The sequence below is a fragment of the Drosophila melanogaster genome, chromosome 3R, assembly GCF_000001215.4.
Source record: "Drosophila melanogaster chromosome 3R".
Lineage (NCBI taxonomy): Eukaryota > Metazoa > Arthropoda > Insecta > Diptera > Drosophilidae > Drosophila > Drosophila melanogaster.
In genome coordinates, this window is record NT_033777.3 from 7,418,238 (window position 1) to 7,439,759 (window position 21,522).

General features: G+C 41.1%; 1 protein-coding gene and 1 pseudogene across 1 annotated transcript; both read left to right on the forward strand.

The window, feature by feature from the left end:
- Positions 1-700: 700 nt before the first annotated feature.
- On the forward strand, positions 701-2,461 carry CR46300 (annotated as a pseudogene).
- Positions 2,462-2,527: 66 nt separating this feature from the next.
- wa-cup (walker cup) lies at positions 2,528-4,820 on the forward strand. Its single transcript, NM_141464.2, has 8 exons — positions 2,528-2,909; positions 2,964-3,133; positions 3,196-3,339; positions 3,398-3,607; positions 3,681-3,857; positions 3,918-4,216; positions 4,275-4,420; positions 4,471-4,820. Exons 1-8 carry the CDS (start codon positions 2,618-2,620, stop codon positions 4,773-4,775), a joined length of 1,743 nt encoding a protein of 580 aa, NP_649721.2. The 5' UTR covers positions 2,528-2,617; the 3' UTR covers positions 4,776-4,820.
- Positions 4,821-21,522: the final 16,702 nt, after the last annotated feature.

The window sequence follows — 21,522 nt, forward strand, 5'->3', positions numbered from 1 at the left end:
TGGATAGTTGGATTTTTTTATGAAACTTGAAATCTCGAAAGAAACTTAGCCACCTGGAGTAACAAACGCGTTTGAACTCAGGTTATACACATTTTTGTGAACCTATCTTGGTTTTTATGTTTGTTGCAACAGAGGGATTGCAAACAATCGCTCATACGACATTTGTATTTTCTCAAAGAAGTGATTATTTATAATTACTTATGAAGGCATAATGTATGAATTGAAAACAGTCGTTTATACTGGTTTATTTATGATTTCTGTTGGTCGGCAGAAAATATTTTTTAGGTTTATCACATTATAAAAGAATAAGCTCACGAAATAAAATATTTTATATTTGATTTTATATGCGATTTACAAAATATATACCTTAGGTCCAAATTTACAAACAATATAGACAAAACCTATTGGTAGTATTAAGATATAATAGACGGGGTATACAAAAGTACAAGGAAAATAAGCTGATTACTCCGACTACTACTTCCACTTTTTACATAATAAATAATTACAATTAAACTGAGGTCCTGAGCCAATGAGTATATGCGATCGAATTTTTTATTCTCCACATCATTTAGTTCTTGAGCTCAACCAGTAATGATTATTCGTGATTTTTTTCTGTTCATCATATGCTTTCTATTTACATTCCTCCAAATAGGTTTATTTTTTTTTTTTTTTTGTGAATGCGAAACTACTTAATTTGAAGGACAATCTGGCTTTACATGCAGCGATAATGGCCAGGTGATACTCAACTCCAAAAGATGCGATGCTCATAAGGATTGTAAGGAATGCTACAAAGAGACCTGCCCGGAGTATACGTGCTCTTATGGAGGCTGCTACCCGGAAATCCAGGGTTGTGATGGTAAATTAGACTGTTTGGACGGAACAGACGAACACCCAATCCTTTGCAACAAAATTCATATTCAATTGAATTCTGACGAGAAGGATTCATCGCTTAAATGAACCTAAGTTTAACATTCATGAACGGCAATTATCACCACAGTTGACATATTTCAATTACTAAAGTGATTTCAGTTCAGCGGATACTGATATTTTTTTCTTGGTTTTTCTTGTTTTTCTCATTTTTATTGAAAATTTGGAATTTCAATCAACTTCGGAATGCCTGGATGTTAAAAACATTTGTGATGGCGTCAAGGACTGCCAGGATGTCAGCGATGAAGCCAATTGTCCAATTTCCCAGTGCCCCAGCGGTACATTCCGCTGTGCCTACGTAGGATGTTTAGCGAAAACTAAGGCATGCGATGGGGAAATTAATTGGTGGGAAAAGTCGGATGAGGTGTATGACATATGCGCACAAAAACTTGGAAAACTTGTGGCTGCAACTCTCACCGAAGCCCCAAATGGCACAAATCGCACCACACGAATGGTTTCAGTCAATGAAATAGATGCCCACCGCATATTTACTCGCCAGACTTCGAGCTTTTCAAGAAAATTCAGGAAACCTGAAACACCTTCAGGTAAAAACACTGTTTAATGTCCTGCCCTACAAGGTGGGTGCAGAAATAGCGGACTGTACTGTTGTGCGATTGAGTTGCTCTGACAACACACAGCTGTACGGTAGTGATCTTAATCTCTGCCTCAACCGAAAGTGGCAAGGGTCCTGGTCGGACTGCAAGTCGCAGTGCCACAGAAAGATTTGCACCCGGGATCCCTCAATTCGATCTGCTTGTCATTACAATCGAGATACTGCCGATTGCACACACAAATCGAGCAAGTTGTTTACTGGAACCTTGGCCAACATGACCTTCGCTCCAGGTTACAAGCCAAAGGAAAAGACTTCATGGCAAACTCGAACCTGCGTTGAACATCCGAATCACCAGTTTGGGTTCTTGAAAAGAAACAAAATCGCCGCCACTGCGTTCCCGAATGTGGCATTATAGTGTCTGAAATAAAGAAGATTCCTTGGACTGTGAGTCTATTCACAAATGCCTTGACCATGTCTAATTTCTCGTTCAGATGCGTGAGCAAAATAATCAGTGCTTACTCTGTTCTTGTCGAGAAACAATGCATTTACCATGCGTACCATCTACGTGATGCTATATGCCATTGTTATCGGAGAGCACTTGGTAGCTTTCAATAACTATGATGAGAGTTCTTATAAGGTATACCGTGTAGAAAGTATATATAAAGGGTAAGCTGGAAAGTACTCATTTCTTATATATTTTTCTACGCCTAATATTTATTTATTTATTTTTATAGCTCACAAAATGCCCTTGTCAGCATTGGTGATCCCTTTATATTTTCTCCCTTGGTGCGTCCGATTTGCTTGCCTCCTATTCCCGAGTGGTATGCCCTGTCCTCGAACTCAACTGCCTACACGACCTCAAATGGCATTAAAACCAACTATCTGATTAATATTGAAGATGACATACGCGCGAAAATAAAACTCATACACGATCACAAAAGCCAAAAAGCAAATGAAAGTAGCCATAATTCTCAAGCTTAAATAAACATTTAAGATTTCGCCTTAGCTTGATCCTTCAAAATGTCAGATAAACAGAAATTGGTCCACATAAAGCACACCTCTTTTTTATACTTGTTGTTTTTACTTTTTTTTTTCTTTGATTGGGACCCGAAGCCCATAAATAATTGAGATATCGCAATGCCCAGCCAAATGAGCTTATCGGAAGGTCTCCAGGCACCAATTGCTGGAGTGCAGCCTCATCTGCAGCCATGGGAGGCACATGCGTGGTCCCCGGATCGTCTGGGCTCTATGTACTCCGACTGGGCCATGTTCTTTTTCACCCAACAGCGGTACGCAAACGGACTTAGGTATTTCAACAGCGCTCTGGATCTGAATCCGTTCAATGAAAGAGCTCTGATGCGGCGTAGTCAGCTGAAAAGATCGATGGGCCTAGCCTCCGAGGCTCTGAAGGATTGCTCCCGAGCAGAGGGTTAGTCGAACATTTTGAAATGGGAACGTTTTAACCTTGCGTCTTTGTATTTAGATCTGTTGATGAGCCGAAAGCCACCAGTAACCAATCCCAATGTCAGTCTGGAAGTCTGCGATGCTCTGTACGAGTCCAATCGCTTGGAAGATTCCAAAATAAATCTGCATTGTCATTTAAAGCGATTTAGCTCCGGCCAAAGAGGTCCTGTTCTCGACCGTCTCAATGTGGTAACACAACTTTGCACCTCTTCAAAGCATCAAAAAGTTGCATATATTGCCAACCTTTTCAGTTAAATGAGAACTTTCATGACACATTATCAGATGATACCACCATGTCTGTGCAGCGCCTGATCAATCGCATGATGGCTAGTTTGGCTAAGGAGCCCAAGGATATTAAGGATACTTGCGACGTGGTTAGCATAATGGAAAACGAGGTAACTTTTAGCTTAACATATTCTTTCTTGAATGTCTAAAAACAATTGCGAACTTAAGGAAACCCATTTGTCCCCACTGGAAATGGCTAGGCGAAAAAGGCATTTTAAGATATACAACCAGACGTATCTGAACAAATGCTGGGTGGATGTGGCCTTTCTGAAGACACTGCGAGATGATCCTAATGTGCTGCCCAAGCATTGCAAAAAGTCATCCGAGTATTTGGGCAAACTGATGGCTAGCAATTATAAAGCGGAACGCACTCTTACGGTTGGATCATGTCATTTTAATAGACCCTGTAACAGTGACCCTGTAACAGTGAATTACTTCTGGTAATTTTCAGAAAACGCTGCATACCCGAAGTCCCATGTACGCCTTACATCAACAGAAATATCCCAACGAGGCATTTTATAATAAGCACCGGGAGGAAAACCTATATCGCATTCAGTACCAGACGAGGCGGAATATGTTCAAGATTCTGCGCAGCATTCGATTGCTAATTCGAGTTGGAGAACTCAATGTGAGGCTTAAAATTTTACAAGTTTATATTTAATTATGTTATGATTTAATTAACTTCTAGAAACTAACCACATTTATTGAGGAAGTCATGGGCGACTATGTCACCATCAAGACGAATCGCGTAATGCCGTGGAAATTTGAATTCACTAATGAGGTCTACAACTACTTGGGTTTAGCTCGCATTAATGAATACAAAATTCCCAGCAATATGACTGTCTTGCAGGGCAAACAACGTCTGCTAACACTTTTTAGACTTCCCCTCAGTAATAGTCTGGACATGAAAAAATCAAAGACAAAACGAACGAGTGCTCTGAATATAACCAGATCGGCTACCACCGATCCCAAAGCGGAGCATTTTAAGTATGATTTTATTTGATAATATGTAATATCCTTGATCCAAAGTTTTTTTTTATTTTAGGAAACAAGTCGTCCGACTGGAAAATCGTATGCGGTTTGCCGAGTATCACATTGAACGGGCCTATCTACTGCACGAATTGGCCCAAGAGCATCTGAATTGTAACTCATTTGATGGGGCCTGCTCCATGGCACGAATGGCCCTGGAGGGTAAGTCAAAGACAAACGACGGCCACAAAATATAAAAATTTATTCCACAGAGGCCATCAAATGCAAGAGTGTTATATGGAGCTTTCTGAGTCTCATGGTTATATGCAAGGCCCACGCGATTCTCGGCAAGATCGAACGGGAAAAGGAGATTCTGGCCGAAGCCTTCGAGCTGGCCAAGAAAATGAAGAACCTTGACCTGTGCTTATTCATAGATATATGCATTAAAGTTAATGCGGAGGAGATGGAAATGAAGCGCATGGTTACCACAGATTTGACTGCTAAGAGACAAAAGTTTGGCTCAAAAATGTTCCAAAGCAACGATCAGGTGAATGAGGATCGCAACCAAATTACCTAGAAAAATGGGACCAATGTTTCGAAAAAATACAACTATTTTAAAGGTATATTAATCGGGTTTTTTTTTTTTTGCTTTCAGGTAAGACTTGTATAAGACTGCATAGCCAAACTACTTGCTTAAATTCATAAATAAGTTAAGAAGGCAAGGCAGTGGTAATCTTCGTAGAAATTCCGCCTGCAAAGGGCGATAACTTTAAAGTGCGACTTACCCCGTGTATTTCCGGCCAGCCAAAAGTTTATCTCAATGAAAAACCCCAAGCACATTAACGGCTGTCGGTGTTGGGCATTCAATCACTGCAAAGTGCAGCTGCAACTTGCTCTTACATATAAATAGTTTATGTTTCTTTTCGCTTCTTGTTGCCACTGGTCGGAGGCGGCAACCTTTTCAGTGTAAACTTTGCACACTTTTGGATTTGGGGAGCGCCGGATCTAAGCCAGACTCCCCCGAAAAACTCAATCCCCACGCAGCGGATTTTCCTCAGCTGCCGTCGGTTTCCACCTGGTGGCAGGAAGTTCCGTGCAACATCGCACAAAAGACGCAAATAAATGAAGCCATTTGTTGTGTTGTTAGCTGATTTTCGATGCAAAGGATGGCCAGAGGTGGCAAACTTTCGCACCACCTGCCCGGCGAAACTGTTGGCAATTCCCATTAGTCGCTTGTCATTTAAATTTTTTCGACTTGATCGTAACCTCGAGTATATGGAGAGAATTTTTAACACCCGACATCGCACTACGTTTCTTTGACTTTTTGCGGGTGTGGTTCAGGGCAAACGATGTTCATGCTACGGAAGTGGCTCATTTGGCAGCGGAAATAAGCTTTCGTCCTTTGGTCAATTGTAAAATTAACAACATACCTTGTCATTTGCACTTCTGATTTTATATTTAATTAATTTGGTGAAATTAACGCTTTGTTGAGATATTCCATGTACCCGAAGCTTAGAAATGCAGAGCTGTAAATTTGGGTGTTCTTCATTAGAGAGCGATGAGTATTCTTAAAAAATTAACAAACAAGTTACAAAGCTATAGCTATTGCCAATGCTTGTTAGCCTCCTTTAAGATTTAAGTCTGTCACTTGCAGAAGGATGTACCTTTTGTCTGTAGGCATAGACTTGCCATCCTGCCTAGGGCTTGATTTAACTACTTTAAAGCCGGCTTCCAGCAACCACAAAATGCAGCTGCATCGGGGAATGTCTTCCTTGGTCACTGCATTGTGCTTTGTGTGTTTTATGATGCAAAATTACACAAAGCCAAATAAGAACAAAGAATGCGAAAAGCGGCCAACAAAGAAAAGCAAAGCAAAATAAAACAAAACAGCCCGACAGCAGCCAACTAAAACTGCAACTCAACTTTGTAGACACACCGGAGGCTGCTGCAGTTGCTCCTGCTGCAAATGTTGCTGCTGTTCCTGTTGCTGCTGCTGCTGCTGTTGCTGTAATTGCTGCCGAGACATGCCATAAAAAGGCAAAAGAAATTGCTAGCAAGCAATTAAAAGCGCAGCAAGGCAAATAAATGGCCACGCCCAACGATCGACGCCCACTTTTCCGTAATGGACTTAAGCTAAACGGAGTCGTCGCTTCGGTTTTTTATGTAGTTACCAACTTGACGTACTAGCTGACTAATTAGTCATAAAATTACACGACCCAGGACGAACGGGCCGCACAAAAGCCGGGCAAACACCCAAGGAGAAGGGGATCCCAGCTCTGCTCCTGCCTCCCAAGTGTCCTGGCAGCCAATTCAAAGTGCACTGGGCGCCCGGAAACAGTTGGCGCTGACGGAAATGCGTGCCCACCCCACACATACACACACACATACGCGAGCACACTCGCATCCAATAACACCCATACACTTGTGGTGCAATCAATAGCTAGCATTATAAGCAGGACCTTTAAAACCAAAAATTGTAGTGCTGCGTAAATTTTCTTTCTTATGATAAATTTTTCTAACTTATATTTTTTTACTTAAGTCACCTTCGGCTAAAGCTTAACTGAAATGGAACTGCTAATCCCTTGAACTCCTCTGTACTTGCGAATCGGAGGGAACTGGGACCTAAGGCTTGGGGCGTTAGGTCTGCCACTAATTGCTGATTTCCCGTGCCGCTGGCAGTGGAAACGGACTCGAAAACTAGCGATGGACACGTGAACGGAATGGCGAGCGAAGCTCAATTGCGATGGCTCACTGGGGCGGAGGGAAAGTCGAGAATGGAAAGTGGAAAATGGAAAAGGCCCCACTCTCACACAATCACAGACATAGGATCAGGCGCAGGGAAACCAAAGCGAGGCCGCACATTTGCCACATCACTTATTAGCTTTATTGCTTTTAACAATTTCAACTTCCACTTCCTGCAACGGCAGGCAACTAAAACGTGTGCTGATTAGTGCCACACAGCACCACTACACACACACACACACACGTATCCTTGTCTGCTAGAGGCAGCGCCATAAATTCCTAAGCTGCAGGCAAAACTGCAGCCAAAGTCAAAGGCAACCTAGCGGAGTGGGAGTTCGGAGCTACACTGAAACTGATTTTCCCATTAAAATGTATTTGTACTAACCACTAACCACTGTTATAACTAAATGTTTTTGGTAAGGATATGTTTTTAAGGATATTAAGAAATCAGTGACTTAACCAAGAAAGTAATAGTCAATTGGAAATGGATATAAGTGGCTACTTCGCTTAGTGTAGCAATTCATTGGAGTGCGAAAGATACATATATTCAAAAGAACTGGCCTATTTCGCGTGCAATTTTTCTCGGTGTGGGAGTTGCGACTCGTGGGGGGCAGACACATGCAACATTTAACATTGCAGACAATTTATAAGGACATTCATGGCACACGGCGGTGGCGATGGCGATGCGAGGAGGCCAGGCCCATAACTTGGCACTCGGCACAATGCGAACAGCTCGTCCTGCCCTCATCCGGCCCGAGCATGTGTCCTGTTTTAGTTTTCTCCTTTTCCCCGTGCCCATCGCGTCCCCACACCCTCTCGTCTTTTCCCGCTCGCATTGTATTTGAAATTCAACATTTAAGCCACTTATGGCCAACTTGAACTGGCATTTCAAAGGCTGCATCGCAGCAGCTAAAGCAAAAGCAGCAGGACAATGCCGCCTGGAGAGATTTATGGCTGGCTAAAAGCGTGAGAGAGGATCTGGTGGCAATGATAAATGCCGCCACGAAAACGTTTAAAATAAGGCAATAATATTTAGCATCGAATAAATGGATTAAGACAGGAACCGTGCACAGCCAATAACTCTAGTCCTAGCATATTGTAAGAGTGAACAAATTAGAATAAATAAATCAATCCAGAACGGAAAGAAAGTGCAATTGTGAAGCGAATTGAAAGGAGCTTGTTTAAAAGCGATAACTTTTATCCAGATCCAACACGATGCAACATTTCGAAAAAGTTCCCGGGGCCCAACTGATACCAGCCAATCCATTCTGATGCCCTTCGTTCGAACCGAAACTAGCTCAATCCGTCAAACCGCCGGCACTTAAGTCCGCTGGCCTGGGAACTTTTACGGCTGCAGCTGTATCTACACATTGTGGGTTAATGCATCGAACATCGAAGACAGGGCTGTCATTTGAGCCCCGGCATCAACACCAAACGGGTCCCAGCATCGACAGGCCATTCGATTCCGGCCAAGTCACCGGGGGGACCTTAAAAAGAGGGCACCAGATGCTGGATGGCAGGAGAACATGCAAATTAGATTCGGACGAGGTAGCAACGGGGCCAATTCCGTGTCCGGCCAAGCGACAAGGATAAGTAAGCCACCTCCCGATGCACTTCAGGACACGCCAGCGCCACGGAGAGGTCATTGTCTGGGCACAAAAATCCGACTGCACAATCTGCGGAAAATTAGATTCCACTCCCCCAACTGCCATGATGCATATGTGCATGGAAATTGCCGGCAGGACGTGCGGCAAAAGCCACTGTTCTGGGGCTTGGCAACTGTATTTATGACACGTGACCAAATGAAATTATTTGCGCCGGGCCATCTTAAATCGCAATTGTGGCATCTCGGCCGGATACTTGGGTATATTTTCGTTCCAGCCGCCTCGACACGAAAAAGGTGGACAGCTCGCCCAGAGAGCGGCCAAGGATTAAGTAAAATAAGTAAAATCTTTACATATGCAAACTCATTCCTACGATTGTGGCACAGTCAACAGAGGAATGCGTCTGCCTCTGACAGCTCAGTTGAGCCAGCCTCGGCTCGCCGGAGTCTAGATAATAAAGTCGGTTGACAGCAAGGATGTTCGTATGTTCGTATATAGATATATTCTTTGACGTCAGCCTCATCCAGAGTGAAAGAAAAATTTAGACACGGCATTAATCAATTAATTGCAGATCAACAAACTTGATTGCTCGTGGGTTTTCAGAAAGATCTACTAATGAGAACAGAAATATTTGTAAACGAGTACAAATTTCTGAAACTGGATCTTACTTTCCTTTCTTTCAGGTTTTATCAACGTGCTATCAAAATTGTCCCACTGTGCATCGTCTATATCCTGCAGCGCTTCTTTGTGACGTGAAACAAAAGCGAAGATCCTTCGCAGGCAGTGGTGCACCAGTAGTAATAAACTCTGCTCAGCCCACCAAAAATCCCCGTGGAATCCGGTCTACGACCTCAAGTTTGATTTCTTTAAGAGCAAAAAGTAAATCAAACGAGTTCGCATGCCGCTGACAGATAGCATTGAATGCACTGCAAACACCAAGCTGACAAGTAAATGTAAAAATAAAATAAAATAAAACGAATGCAGAAGGGGAACCCCCGAAACGAAGACAATTCAATGCGTGACTTGACTGAACAACTGATGGATGTACTTGAAGTCGTCAACTTCATTTTAATCAGCGCCTGACAGCGAGCAACTATTAAGGCGAACTGTAATAGTGTCCCCGTTCAGCCCACCAGCTCCTGCTACTTTGCTACTACCACCACTGCCACTACCACCACCGCAGCCACTACCTTTGGCCCAAATCGGGCCAGGAATTTGATAAGCCCCGGGTGATAAGACAGACGTCGGCAGACGTTCAGCTTGGGTTCAGTTCAAAATGGCGTCACAAAATACATTTTGAAACGAGCAGCGAAAACGTGAGTTGATTAGCAATAACCCGCCCTCCGCTCCATCTCGAGTCTAGTATGTATGTGTGTGGGTGTCCTTAGCGCCATTTTGTTTCATAGCGGAGACAAGTTTAATGGGCACCTCTTAAAAGGTTTCCAGGATCCGAATATGGCCCGCCACATTAGTGCCTCAGGTCTGGAGATACTAAAAAATTGTGTACATCAAGATATATGGCTAGCACGTGGCAGCCATATGTCAGAGTAGCCTTTATTAATATTTTATGTGCTGTTTATAAAACAACAGAATCGAACGGTTTTTACTGACGACCTTCCAATGGGAATTATATACGTGTATTGACGTAATGGTTGAAGCAGTTTTTCCCCTTCATTCCATTTCTCTTTCAATGCAATGCGTTTTTGCAATTATCAACTATGGTTGGTTGACTATGCCACCATACAGTCTTATGACAAAAGCTTATATTGTTAGCTGCTTTAATTTGCCAACGGCTGTCATTGTCGCTCTTTAAATGTTTTAATGGCTTTTTCCGATTTCATTATTTGCATTTATTCCCATCGCTTAACTGACAATGCTAACGCCCATTTGGCTTTCGGTGGAATAATGAAAGCCATCAAACTGTGAAACTCAATTTTTTTTTTTGGATCTCCAATATCACAAAAAATTATGGAATTTTATCAACACGAAATGCAACCCAGATAGCACCAGCAGAAGAACATTAAACAGGAAGCTTTCAACTCAAAGATTGTAAATTAAATGTTATATTTATTTGTTCTTATTTACCAACTACTCGCATGACATTGCCTTAAAATCCTTGAAAGTCATTAGCTTACATTTTTTGGAAAGCATGGTAAATTGATTTAATATTTTGTTTAAGAACCAGAGTTTCTTTAATGGCCGCAACTGAAACAAATTCCAACCAATAAACCAAAAATGACAAACCCAAAATCCAGACATTGACAAAGCTCCCCAAGAAATTGGCCGATGCCGTAGGAGCAGAGAAATATGACAAGCCAACTGAAGCACAATCGAAAGAAAAGGAAATTAAAAACATAAATAAAAGCAACCCTCTCACACGCAAGGGTTAAGGCCCAGTTGACCCATTCTCCTGCAACAACAACAAGTGAGAATTATGAGCCAAGCTTTCGGATCTGTGGCCAAGGAGTTGTGTATTGTAATGCATTTGCTCAGCTGCCGCAAACAAAAAAGCCCGAATTAAATGCTCACAAACAAGGCGGGAAAATGCACCAGAAATTCAACACTTTTTCAAGTGGGTTGGGGAGATTTTGCTGCTGTTGGCGTTTTGGCTATTAAAAAGCTTACAATGTTATAACGTTGATCCTCAAAACTAAATAGAGTTTTATCACCAAAGTGTGCAAAACGAAGAACCGGAATTGGTACTTCTAGAAAATTTTATAATTTATATATATTATAATCCTAAAAATATTTTTCAATGGCAATCAATGATAATCTTTATTATTATAGCTTCTTAATGACATTTTAAATTAATCCCATTATTTTAAGTCTTAATATTTTTTCAATTACTAAAAAAAAATACTAAATAGTTTTTTTAAGAAATAAATCAAGCGCAAAACTAAAAAAAAAAAATAAAGACCGTAGCCATTTTTTTTTTAACCAGCACTTTGTGACTACGGTTCCGGGTGAGTGTACGGGTAGGAGAACTGGTCCGGGTTCGGGTTGAGGTCTCCTATTCCGATTCCGACTCCGGTCGCCGTTGTCGCTTAACATAGATAAATTGCGTTAGAAAAAGAGGCGGCGGTGTCCTGGGTCCATTCGTATAATTCACTTTTGTCAGACTCATAAAAATTGTTGAGTGACATTTGTTTGTGTTTCCCGTTTGCTGTTCTTGTAGTTGTTTGTTGCTCTGTTTTCACTGATTTTGTGTCAGTGCAGCCATCTTTTTCTTTTCCACTAGACTACCCCCACACACAGATACTAACCCACACAGCCCGCGTTTACCTACCAACCAACAACAGAGTCTCAAAAAAAGCACACACCGTATTTTGCCTTTTGGCTTTTAGCATTTTTCTTGCCTTTTTGCACAGCTCTCGTGTTTCTGTCTCCACATAAAAGAAAATTAGTGAGTTTTGTTGCAAAAATATAAAACATTCCCCCCACTTCGCCCAACCCTTTGGGCCATCCTTTTCGGCATTCTTTTTGAGTTTTTTGTCTTTGCTTTTGACATTTCTGCTGTAGGTACATAATGACAAAGGTTTCCGTTTTCAAATGGTCTCACACAAAGCGATGAAAAAGCTTAAAACTGTTTTTGTTTCGCATTGTTTTGCGTTTGATTTGAATAAAAATGCCTGCGATTGCATAGTTTGGGCCTTTGATGCAATTGGAGTCCTTGTTCGGAGGAATCTCGTGTGTCCCATGCAATTGACGCCTTTTGTCCGGCTTAACAGTCAAATGACTGCAATTAAAAGGTATTTTCTGGGACACTTCAGGCGGTGTTTAGACACTGCTGCTTAAATAAATTATTTCTGATTCATATAGGCAACATAGGCATATTATTTATCGTATTACTAGACTTCGTTAGTGTAAGATGCATGCATCTTTTGAGTAAATGAAAAATTATATAATAAATAGAAAGTAGTTGTAATGATCTGAGTGCTATATCGGGAAAAGAAATTGAAAAGTGCAGAAGGATGTGAGATTACGCCTCATTCACTCGCCAATCAGGCAGTTCCTCTGAGTGCAGTTTGCCTTTCATATGCGAGTATTTTTTGAGTCAACACGCCAACTTCGTCCGCTGGCATATTGAACTTTGCACCGCCCGCAGCCACCGGCCATTGCTTTCTTAACGAACCACAAAACGTCCACAGGTCCGTCACAAATCACGGACAACACGTGCCATCCAGTCGGTAGTCCGTAGTCCAGGGTCCAGAATCGAAAGTCCAAAGAGTCGATGGTCCAGCGTCCTGGGCACCTTCGCTTATTAACAATCCTCGGAGATATTCCCCATCACCGGCACTGGCTTTTCCTTTCCCATTCACATTTCCCCGGCATCCGTGTTTGCCATTTCCCGTTGCCGTTACCATTTTTACATTAATGAAGTGCTCGTGTGGGCAAGTTGTTACATTTTCCTACGGTCTGGCGTTGATTACATGAGAAATTCATGTTCAAATTCAAATTTAAAACTTTGCCAACCGACGGGGAAAACTTTGTTCAACCAGGTAACCGATAAAAAAGGACCTGCAAAATAGACGGCAGTCCAAGTTTTTTCAACGAAAATTTTCAGCTCGACTTATGTTGAAGTCGTGCCATTGCACTTTCCCAGGGCTTTCCTTGATTTGTTGACGGTGGTGGTGGTGGTCGTGGTATGGGTGGTGGTGGCTGGTGGTGGTGGCTGGTGGTGATGGGGGTACGTATCTCGGATATATTTCTGTCTGACCACCCTTTTTATCGCTGGCCACTGCAGTGGAAATATTTCGAATTTCGCTCGTACATTTTCCAATGTGCTGCATTCAAATATTATCAATTTTTGCAGCTAACGATTTTTCTTGCCATCGCTAACTGATTGAATTGTTAGAACGTTTTACGTGTGCGGCATCTGAAATGCGCAACTATGCCACGCCCCCGCAACCCCAACCCTCGACCTTCAACCAACGCCTGCCACTCAGGCTGAACTTCGGCGGCGGGAAAATCAATTTTCATCGAAATAAATTGTCGAATTTCTGGTATAAATTGCAACCGTTTGCCCAACACTTTCGCAACACGCTTTTCCTCTCTTATCGCTTAATGTTAGCCGCTTTTTGCTCTTGGCGGTCAGTAAAAATTATGACAAAAAAGGATTACTTGTAGTAGGTGCAAAATATTGTGAGAGAAATAACATTTTATTTGATGGCCAAGTATCCATTATTTAACGCAGATAAATCACTTTAGCATGCAAGTCATCCCTTCTCATTTAACGTTTCCATTAGCAGCCCGAAAATATGTTTAATTATTTAGTGATGGCTAAAATCGATTACCAATGTACATATATGAAACATAAATTGAAAATAATTAAGCTAAAGGCCTGATTTGCATTATATGCTCAAAGCATACTTTACAGATTTCGAAAACGTGATTTCAAGTAAAAAGCTATAAAGACCCACCAATATCTACCACATTTCATTAGAATAACCACGAGCCGCAATTACTGTATGTTTTCCTTCCGACTAATGAGTGTTTGTGACCCTCGGTAGACTGCTTTTCACATTTTCTAGATTGCGTAAAATGAACGACAGTTTCGTTATATTGCGGCGCTGTATAATTTTCATCGACATCGCTCATACGCCATGGAGACCAACGACGTCAATTGGCTGTCTGTGTGCCTGCTCTCAGGCTTCTCTGCTAATTGTTCCAAAATGACAATGCAAATTTGTACAAATATTCTTCGCCGCTAACACACACACACACACAAATAGACACACGGACACCGACACGTAAAACGCTTTCCAAAATAACCGAAAAATTTGTGTTAAATAAGCGAATAAAAGCAATGAAAGTTTTGCCACTTGCCTGCTTCCGGTTCGCTCATTCGTGCTGCGTGTCCATCCGTCTGCCGTCGGTCACTTCCTGTTTTATTTTGCCAACTCATCACCATCGTGGCCAAAACGGTTAGCATTAAGTTTAAAGACTGCCTGTTCAGGAGGCACGTTTTTGCGCTTTCAGCACTTAATACCAATTTTCATTCGCATGCAGCACTTTCGCTTTCGATTCCAATCCAAGCGCCTGATTACTCGTCAGCTACGCTGATTGCTTCACGTGAAAGGGACATTAGCATTTCTGATTCAATTTCGAGCATCATGTTTGTCCTCCATCCATTTTCAATATCATCTGCCCGGGAATCCATTATAGTTGACAGCCTTGCTAAGACAAATTCATACAATGTCAACATCAAAAGTTGCTTCTCCATTTTTCGCCATTGTTTCGAGACCTCGCAGCGGAAAAGAATTTGTTTAACAAGCACTTATTTAGATTATATTTGTTGATTTCCACTCATGGAGCACTTAATGCGAACAAGATTTCAGTATTCCGTATCTCGGATTCCATATCGCCCAGCTCGCTTTCAGCTTGGTATTCTCCGATCCATGCCACACCACCCTGTCCATATTTGCCACTCAACTATGATTGATAATTCTGATGATTCATGCGTGTAATTCAGCTAGGGGCTTTCTCCTTTCTTTTCTCGTTTTTCTTGCGGGTCAGAGACATTATGTTGTGACATTTATCAGCAACTCATGTGGGTCATGAAATTTTTTATTGCCTTTTGCGGTTTTGCAAGACCGCTTTGCAGAATATAAACTTTAAACTGCTATTTCGTTTATTTTATTTAAACATTTTCAATTAATGTGCTTCTAGTATCCTAATTGTGATTGTGTTGTGTTTCACTTTTACTTGAGCCTGAGTGATTGGAACGCTGTATTTAAGTTTTAAACTACACTGTTTTACGTTCGCTTCAAGTACGCATAAAGTTTATTCTAAATTTCCAGCCATTTTGGCCGCCATTTGAAGTAAACAACCACTGCCCATTAAAGCAAGGCTAATTAAAATTCAGCACGTTCCCACTGGCGCACAGTTGAGTCAAGTTAAGTTGAGAGTCATAAGCCAAGCCATAAAGCAGCCAAACGAACGACCGCACAGAAGCCATCAAAAATATTGTAACACATTTTGCCTATTAATTGCGATCCCTGCCGGCATTCCCCCTACAGCCTTCACGTTTCGGTTTTCTACCTTTTCCCGCCAGCACGCCAGCACCAGTCGATTTCCCAGCCAGGACCCACAGCGCTCATCCTAATGAAATTTTGCAACATTGTCGGTGGGATTTGGCGTGGCCAGTGGTCCTGGAATTGGGTTCCTTTCGGCTCCGGGTTAAATAATGAAACGAAAACTATAAACTCATTTGAGTATTGGGAATCGGAATGGCTACGTGATTCGCAGCAGCTGCAAAGTTTCTAAAACTCACAGATGGCAAAAGGTAATGCCGGGACGTCTCAAAAGTTCAATCCTTTTGTAATTCATCAGAAAAGCAATTATATATATTTTCTTTAACGTTGTGAGTTTATGTGAGTGGCCTTGCAGTAATCAAATCCCATGTACACCTAATTAGCTAACACTCGATAAACAATTTGAATGGTACAACATGCTTTTCACGTTTGGTTCGAATAATTCGTTTCTATTGTAGAAAAAAGACCCTCCTGGGTTTTCCACTACCCATGTCGAGGCGCTGGACTTTCGACTATCATTCGCCGCAATTGTAGGATGTTTGAGCCCCGATCCTGACCTCAAAATCAGCCTAAGGCCCCAATTGCCCGCACGTTGCTATGACAGTGGAAATAAATTGGCAGGGCGCCGTACGCAGAATAAACCGAAACCATGTAGGCAAACGGCACCCCAACAGATACAAAGTGATATATAAAGTTCAAAAACTTCATATCCCTCTGCGCGTCGAAACAGACGAAATTCGCGACAGTCACCCATTTTCCTGCTTTTTTTTTTTACTCACACACGAACAAGCAGGTTGAAACAATCACCATCTGCACTGAGGAAAAGGTTGAAACATATTTATGGTAATTAAAATTGATTTGAAAAGTTTAGATTGACTCTGTGGCCGCACACTCTCTTCAAAATGTACAATGTTTCAGAGTCGGAATACCGACTTTGATTCCTACGCAGTCTCTGGGCGGTCGTATGGATATATTTTTGGGCAACAGATCATTCCGACAACCCATTCACACAATTATTCGCAAGATAATAGCGCTGAAAACATGTTAAATATACATGTACTCTTGGCATTAATATTAAATATATAAATTTTGGGATCTCATAAGGTAACTTTAAAGCTGGCTTTGCATCTCAAATTTGCACTAATCCGGTTGGTAAAGCCACCTTAAGTAGTAGGCCCTTTAAGATGTTTTCCAATTTGGCAATGGCATTTTTGATGCTAATACATCGACCGCAAATGTGCTTACCAACTGCCTGCATGTGTGACAAAACTTTCTAATTAAAGTTGCTGCAGCCCCGCACTGAAAAGTTGACAAGTTCTCACGTGTGTTTGTATGTATTTGCAAAAGGCGAGGACAAAGTTTTCGGTGTCGGCTTTTAGGCGCACTGCGTAATATATTTTACTTTGGCTCGTGCTGTTGTTTTTGCCCTCGCTGCGGTCTCGATTATGCAGGGAATTTAAGTCTGATTTTAATTAGCTATCCGGGCAATTGGCCAAGCACCAGAAGCTCGATAAAAACGGGCCGTGTAAAACATGTGTAAATCCAGAGAATGTTTCCAAAGAATAACATATCGTTCTTTATCGATCATTTAAATGTTATATTATAGAACACTTTAAATATACATGCGTCTAAGAACTACTTTTCACTTGATTCTAATCAATAATAATTTGTTATTAGCAAATAGGACCTCTACAATATTAAACGATTATGAATAGCTTTAATTCACTAAACTTATTACAGAGACATTTTATATTTACAAGCTTCAAGTACACCAGTCGAAACACTTTCCTTTGAGCCCATTCAAGTTTAAGCCAAGTCAGACCCTAAAAGAGTTACGGACTGGCCCGAGCTCAAATCGAATAAAAATACAACTTGCGAACCGGGCTAGCAATGGTAAATGAAAATAGAAGACAACGACTACCCGCTGGTTTGCTCTCCAGTTTGCAATATTTTTAAGTTTCCCATTCAAATTGAATTAAATAATATGCACTCGACTCGCAAACAGAACTTTCCCCAAAAACTTAACTTTCGCTGAGCTCAACGGGGGGTGAAAAGTGGGGGGATGGTGGAAACGGAAAAAGCAAAACAAGGCAAAGAATCCGAGGAGGTTGGCTCCAACTTTCATAATTCATTTCTGCCTGAGTGTAACAATTTTTGCACTTTATGACTTTCGAGTGCGCGCTGTGCGAGTGCCTTGAGTTTGACTTGGAGCCCGCAAATCATGCAATTGCACCAGCAACTACAGCTCCTACAACTGCAACAGCAACACCAACTCTCAGCGGGAACTTCAACTTGCAAACATTCTGGGTGCATCCTGCTTCTCTGGGGGAATAGTAACCTTCTCGCCTCATTTTTGTGCTAATTACAGGGGCAGGACGCGGCTGCAGACGGTGCATTCCACTTGGCAACAGCCGAAAACAAACTTGCGGCCAAGAACAACAAACAGGCAACCAGAAAACGACCATAACCGTAGAGGCCAGCAAAAAAAGTGAAATAAAAATCAAGAGAGAAAGAGCGCTATATTCCAGTTAATCGACTATAAGATACCCGTTACGCAGCTAGTTGGGCTGCCAGGGAGAAACATTAAGCTCGTTTTAAATTGTTGAGTTTTTGAAGAGGAAAAGCTATAATATAGATTGCGTGGCAGGTGTTTTCGGCATATTAATTGAAATTGACAAGGCAAATGTTCAGCTTTAACTTCCCGATATTTTGAAGTTCATCCGTCAGATCTACTCAGCTAGTGATCCTGATCAAGAATATATATATATATATATATATATATATATATATATAGGGACTATATAGAGCAGGAAACGACTCCATCTGTTTTACGTACTTCTGTTTTCATACTTCATAACCAATCTAGTGAGCCCCTTTTCCAAAATACAGGCTTAACAAACGAAGTGTTGTACTAGGAAATACGACTATCACATACCTGGTAATGAAAGAATGTTTTTTATTTATATAAGTTGAATATATAGTACTGCTGAAATACCAGAAACAATTTTTATTTAATTAATTTAATTATTTTTAATAAAGTTTTTATACCAAATCTGCAGATTTTAGATACCATCTGATGTGCAGTCTCAAGTAGATACCGTTGACATACTGGGTATAAATGCAAGAAGGAGCGCGAAAGCGAAAGGGCAAACAAAAGACCAACGACGACAGGCCAAAAGGCAAGGCCAAAAGCTGACGACCAGGAAGTTGTAAACGGCAAAACGGCATTGGGCCACGAGTCCAGTTCTGCTCACGTTCTCGATGAAATTCCAACTCAAGCCGGTACAAAAAGTCAAAAAGGGCTGTAAGGCAAAACAAAGCCAACAGCAAGTTCGTGGGCAAGAGCAAACAGATTGGCAGGCGAAACGACCTCGGGCCAGGCTAAAAGTGCTAGTACATGTTCTACCGAAAACAGGTAGGAAGTCCGGCAAAAATTCTCCCCACTTGTTTACCTGGAAGTGCCATTAAAAATACAAGATCAAGTATAAAGATTTAGGTTGGCAAAATAACAGCTTGCACTCAAATCAAAAATCGGTAATGCTTGCATCGTTATAAATAAATAAATAATAAATAATATACATATTCTTCTTCATATTCGTTGGTTGGTACAACAATTTCATTTTGTACATTATTATGTTCAGTTCATGAATTTTGTAGTTCCTCATAAAATTTGTATTCACTTTGAGTAAACTTGAACTTGACGCGAAGAAAGTGAAGACTGTTTCGAGCTAGCGGAAACTGTTGACAGTGTAAATTTCCCTAACTGAAAGTTATCCAAATGCACACAGAACCCCAACGGTTCATTAATTATGCGAGCCGCAAATTTAACGCTTGAATTGATTTGCGCCACCTCCATTTGACTCGTTTTAGACGAACTTACTTAATTTCAGTGCGATTGGGGTAATATGTTTTATGCGGCATTCAAATCAACTTTGCGGTCCATGTTACTTCGGCTTTAAGGAATACCATTGGAAGTTTGGAGCTCGATTGCGATGGCATATCTTCCGTCCATAAACATTGTTTATGTCACGCATTGACACTCGTCGTCCTTCTCGATGGAGCAACAGAATTTTTCGATTTATATGCATATACAAAGACAATTGAATGTGCGTGGGTGCCCAAAGGACTCCGCTCCTGCAGACGTTGTTCCGCACTGGGTGCTCGAAACTTCCGTGATGGCGGACCCGCCCCTCACGTAAATATAAATAAATACATACAAATAAATAACAGAAAGGATATGGAAGCCCCGAATGGAGTGGGTCATGGAACACAATCGAGAACAATAACAATGCCGCATAAAAATGGAGTCACGCCAATCGTCTGGTTAAGTGAAAACACTTGAACAATTCAGCCGGACCCAGTTGGGGCCGAATAAATAATTCGCTTTTGATGAATTTAAGGCACGTGAATTCCCAATAAAATAGCGACTCAATAATTAATGTAAAAATGTACAGTGCTGTTAAAAATACCTCACTGATATTTTACTTAAATCGTAAGAATTCTTGCATTTCAAGTCTTACAATTGTATCTAACAAAAAGGTTAGACTTAGTTCTAATGTCTATCACTTTAAAAAATTCAAAAACAAGGTTTTTCTAAATTTTAACAATGTATCTATGTTTTGCAAAACTATTCGTTAATTTGTCACATAAAAGTTATTTATTTCGAGTAAACATTAGCAAATATATTTTATATTATATTTATTATAATAAATATGTTCACCAAAACCAAATGCAAATCAAAAGCACGTCTTCACAGCTGTTAAATCGAGTTGGGCATCTTAAAAACTGATTAGTGAATCACCTTAAGTAAAACCATTTAACTTTATATCCGAAAAATCTGATTAATTACGACTTTAATTCCTGGTGATCCAAAAAACGTTTGGCAAAGAGCACTACAATGTTTGATGAAGCGATAAACATCTTTTAAAAATGAATCCACTTAGGCCAAATACCTCTGGCAGCACAAAGTTTAAACTATTTGCTAACGCTTATCAGAAATACCACACGAATCTTAACACTGGACTGCTGGGCAATTAATCTCGTGGAACACAGCGATCCAAAACCAAACCGAACCGAACAAAACAAAACCAAAACCGAGAAATCCGGTTGCCTCTAATGCGGCTCATAATTTATGAGCCTTCGCACGCACACAAAAAGTCTCGACGTTAGGAATCAACGCTCACATAATTTGCATAAATTGGAGATGTATCAACCGAAATTGAGGTAATAAAGCCAACAGCCGACGGAGGGCCCTATCAAATTCTGGGCTTTGATGACGGAGATGCTGATCTGCTATCGGGCCACTTGTAATTGGCACTAATTTGCTTTCACTCCATTAAAGAATCCCCCCACGATTTAAATGCAAATGAGGGCGTACCACTCGGTAGCGAAATAACAGGTTTCCTCTGCGAATACTGTTCAAATCAATTAAGGAATGGAAATAAAATCAATCTTCAAGCACGGGCATACACCCCCTTGGATGAGGAAGTGACGCTAGCTTTTATCACAATTTATGCAAACCGCTGACAAAAATGCTAATAATTACATTCTCTCCCCCCAAAATCAAGTTAAGAGCTCTCAGATGTGTGACAACCAGATATACAGAACATGAGATACGATATCATGTATCTACAAGATGCGACCGTGAACCCGAAAGAGTTCACAGCTTAATCAGCTGTTTCGGCATCTTATGCTGCGCTGCTGCATTCTGCCGAATTCTAGATTGAAAAAATCCGAAGAAGAAGCCACTTAATTGGCCAAGAGCAAGCTTCGCTCTCGCGCTCGTCTGCCATCCCAAGAAAAATAAAAATAAATTAAAACCCCCGGTTTTAATCCGGTTGTTAAACTTTACACTGAGCAACAAGATCGTGTAACTTCTGGGCCGTTTCAATTTCAAAATGGATCGCTTTGACCGACTATAAATATGCTGCGCATGCTCAGCGGC

What these genes read in the sequence shown, in the direction of transcription:
- wa-cup (NM_141464.2), top strand. Translation starts at nt 2,618, where the DNA reads ATGCCCAGCCAAATGAGCTTATCGGAAGGTCTCCAGGCACCAATTGCT. An exon ending in GGATTGCTCCCGAGCAGAGG is followed by an intron (nt 2,910 to 2,963) that starts GTTAGTCGAACA and finishes CTTTGTATTTAG; the next exon opens with ATCTGTTGATGAGCCGAAAG. An exon ending in TTAGCATAATGGAAAACGAG is followed by an intron (nt 3,340 to 3,397) that starts GTAACTTTTAGC and finishes TGCGAACTTAAG; the next exon opens with GAAACCCATTTGTCCCCACT.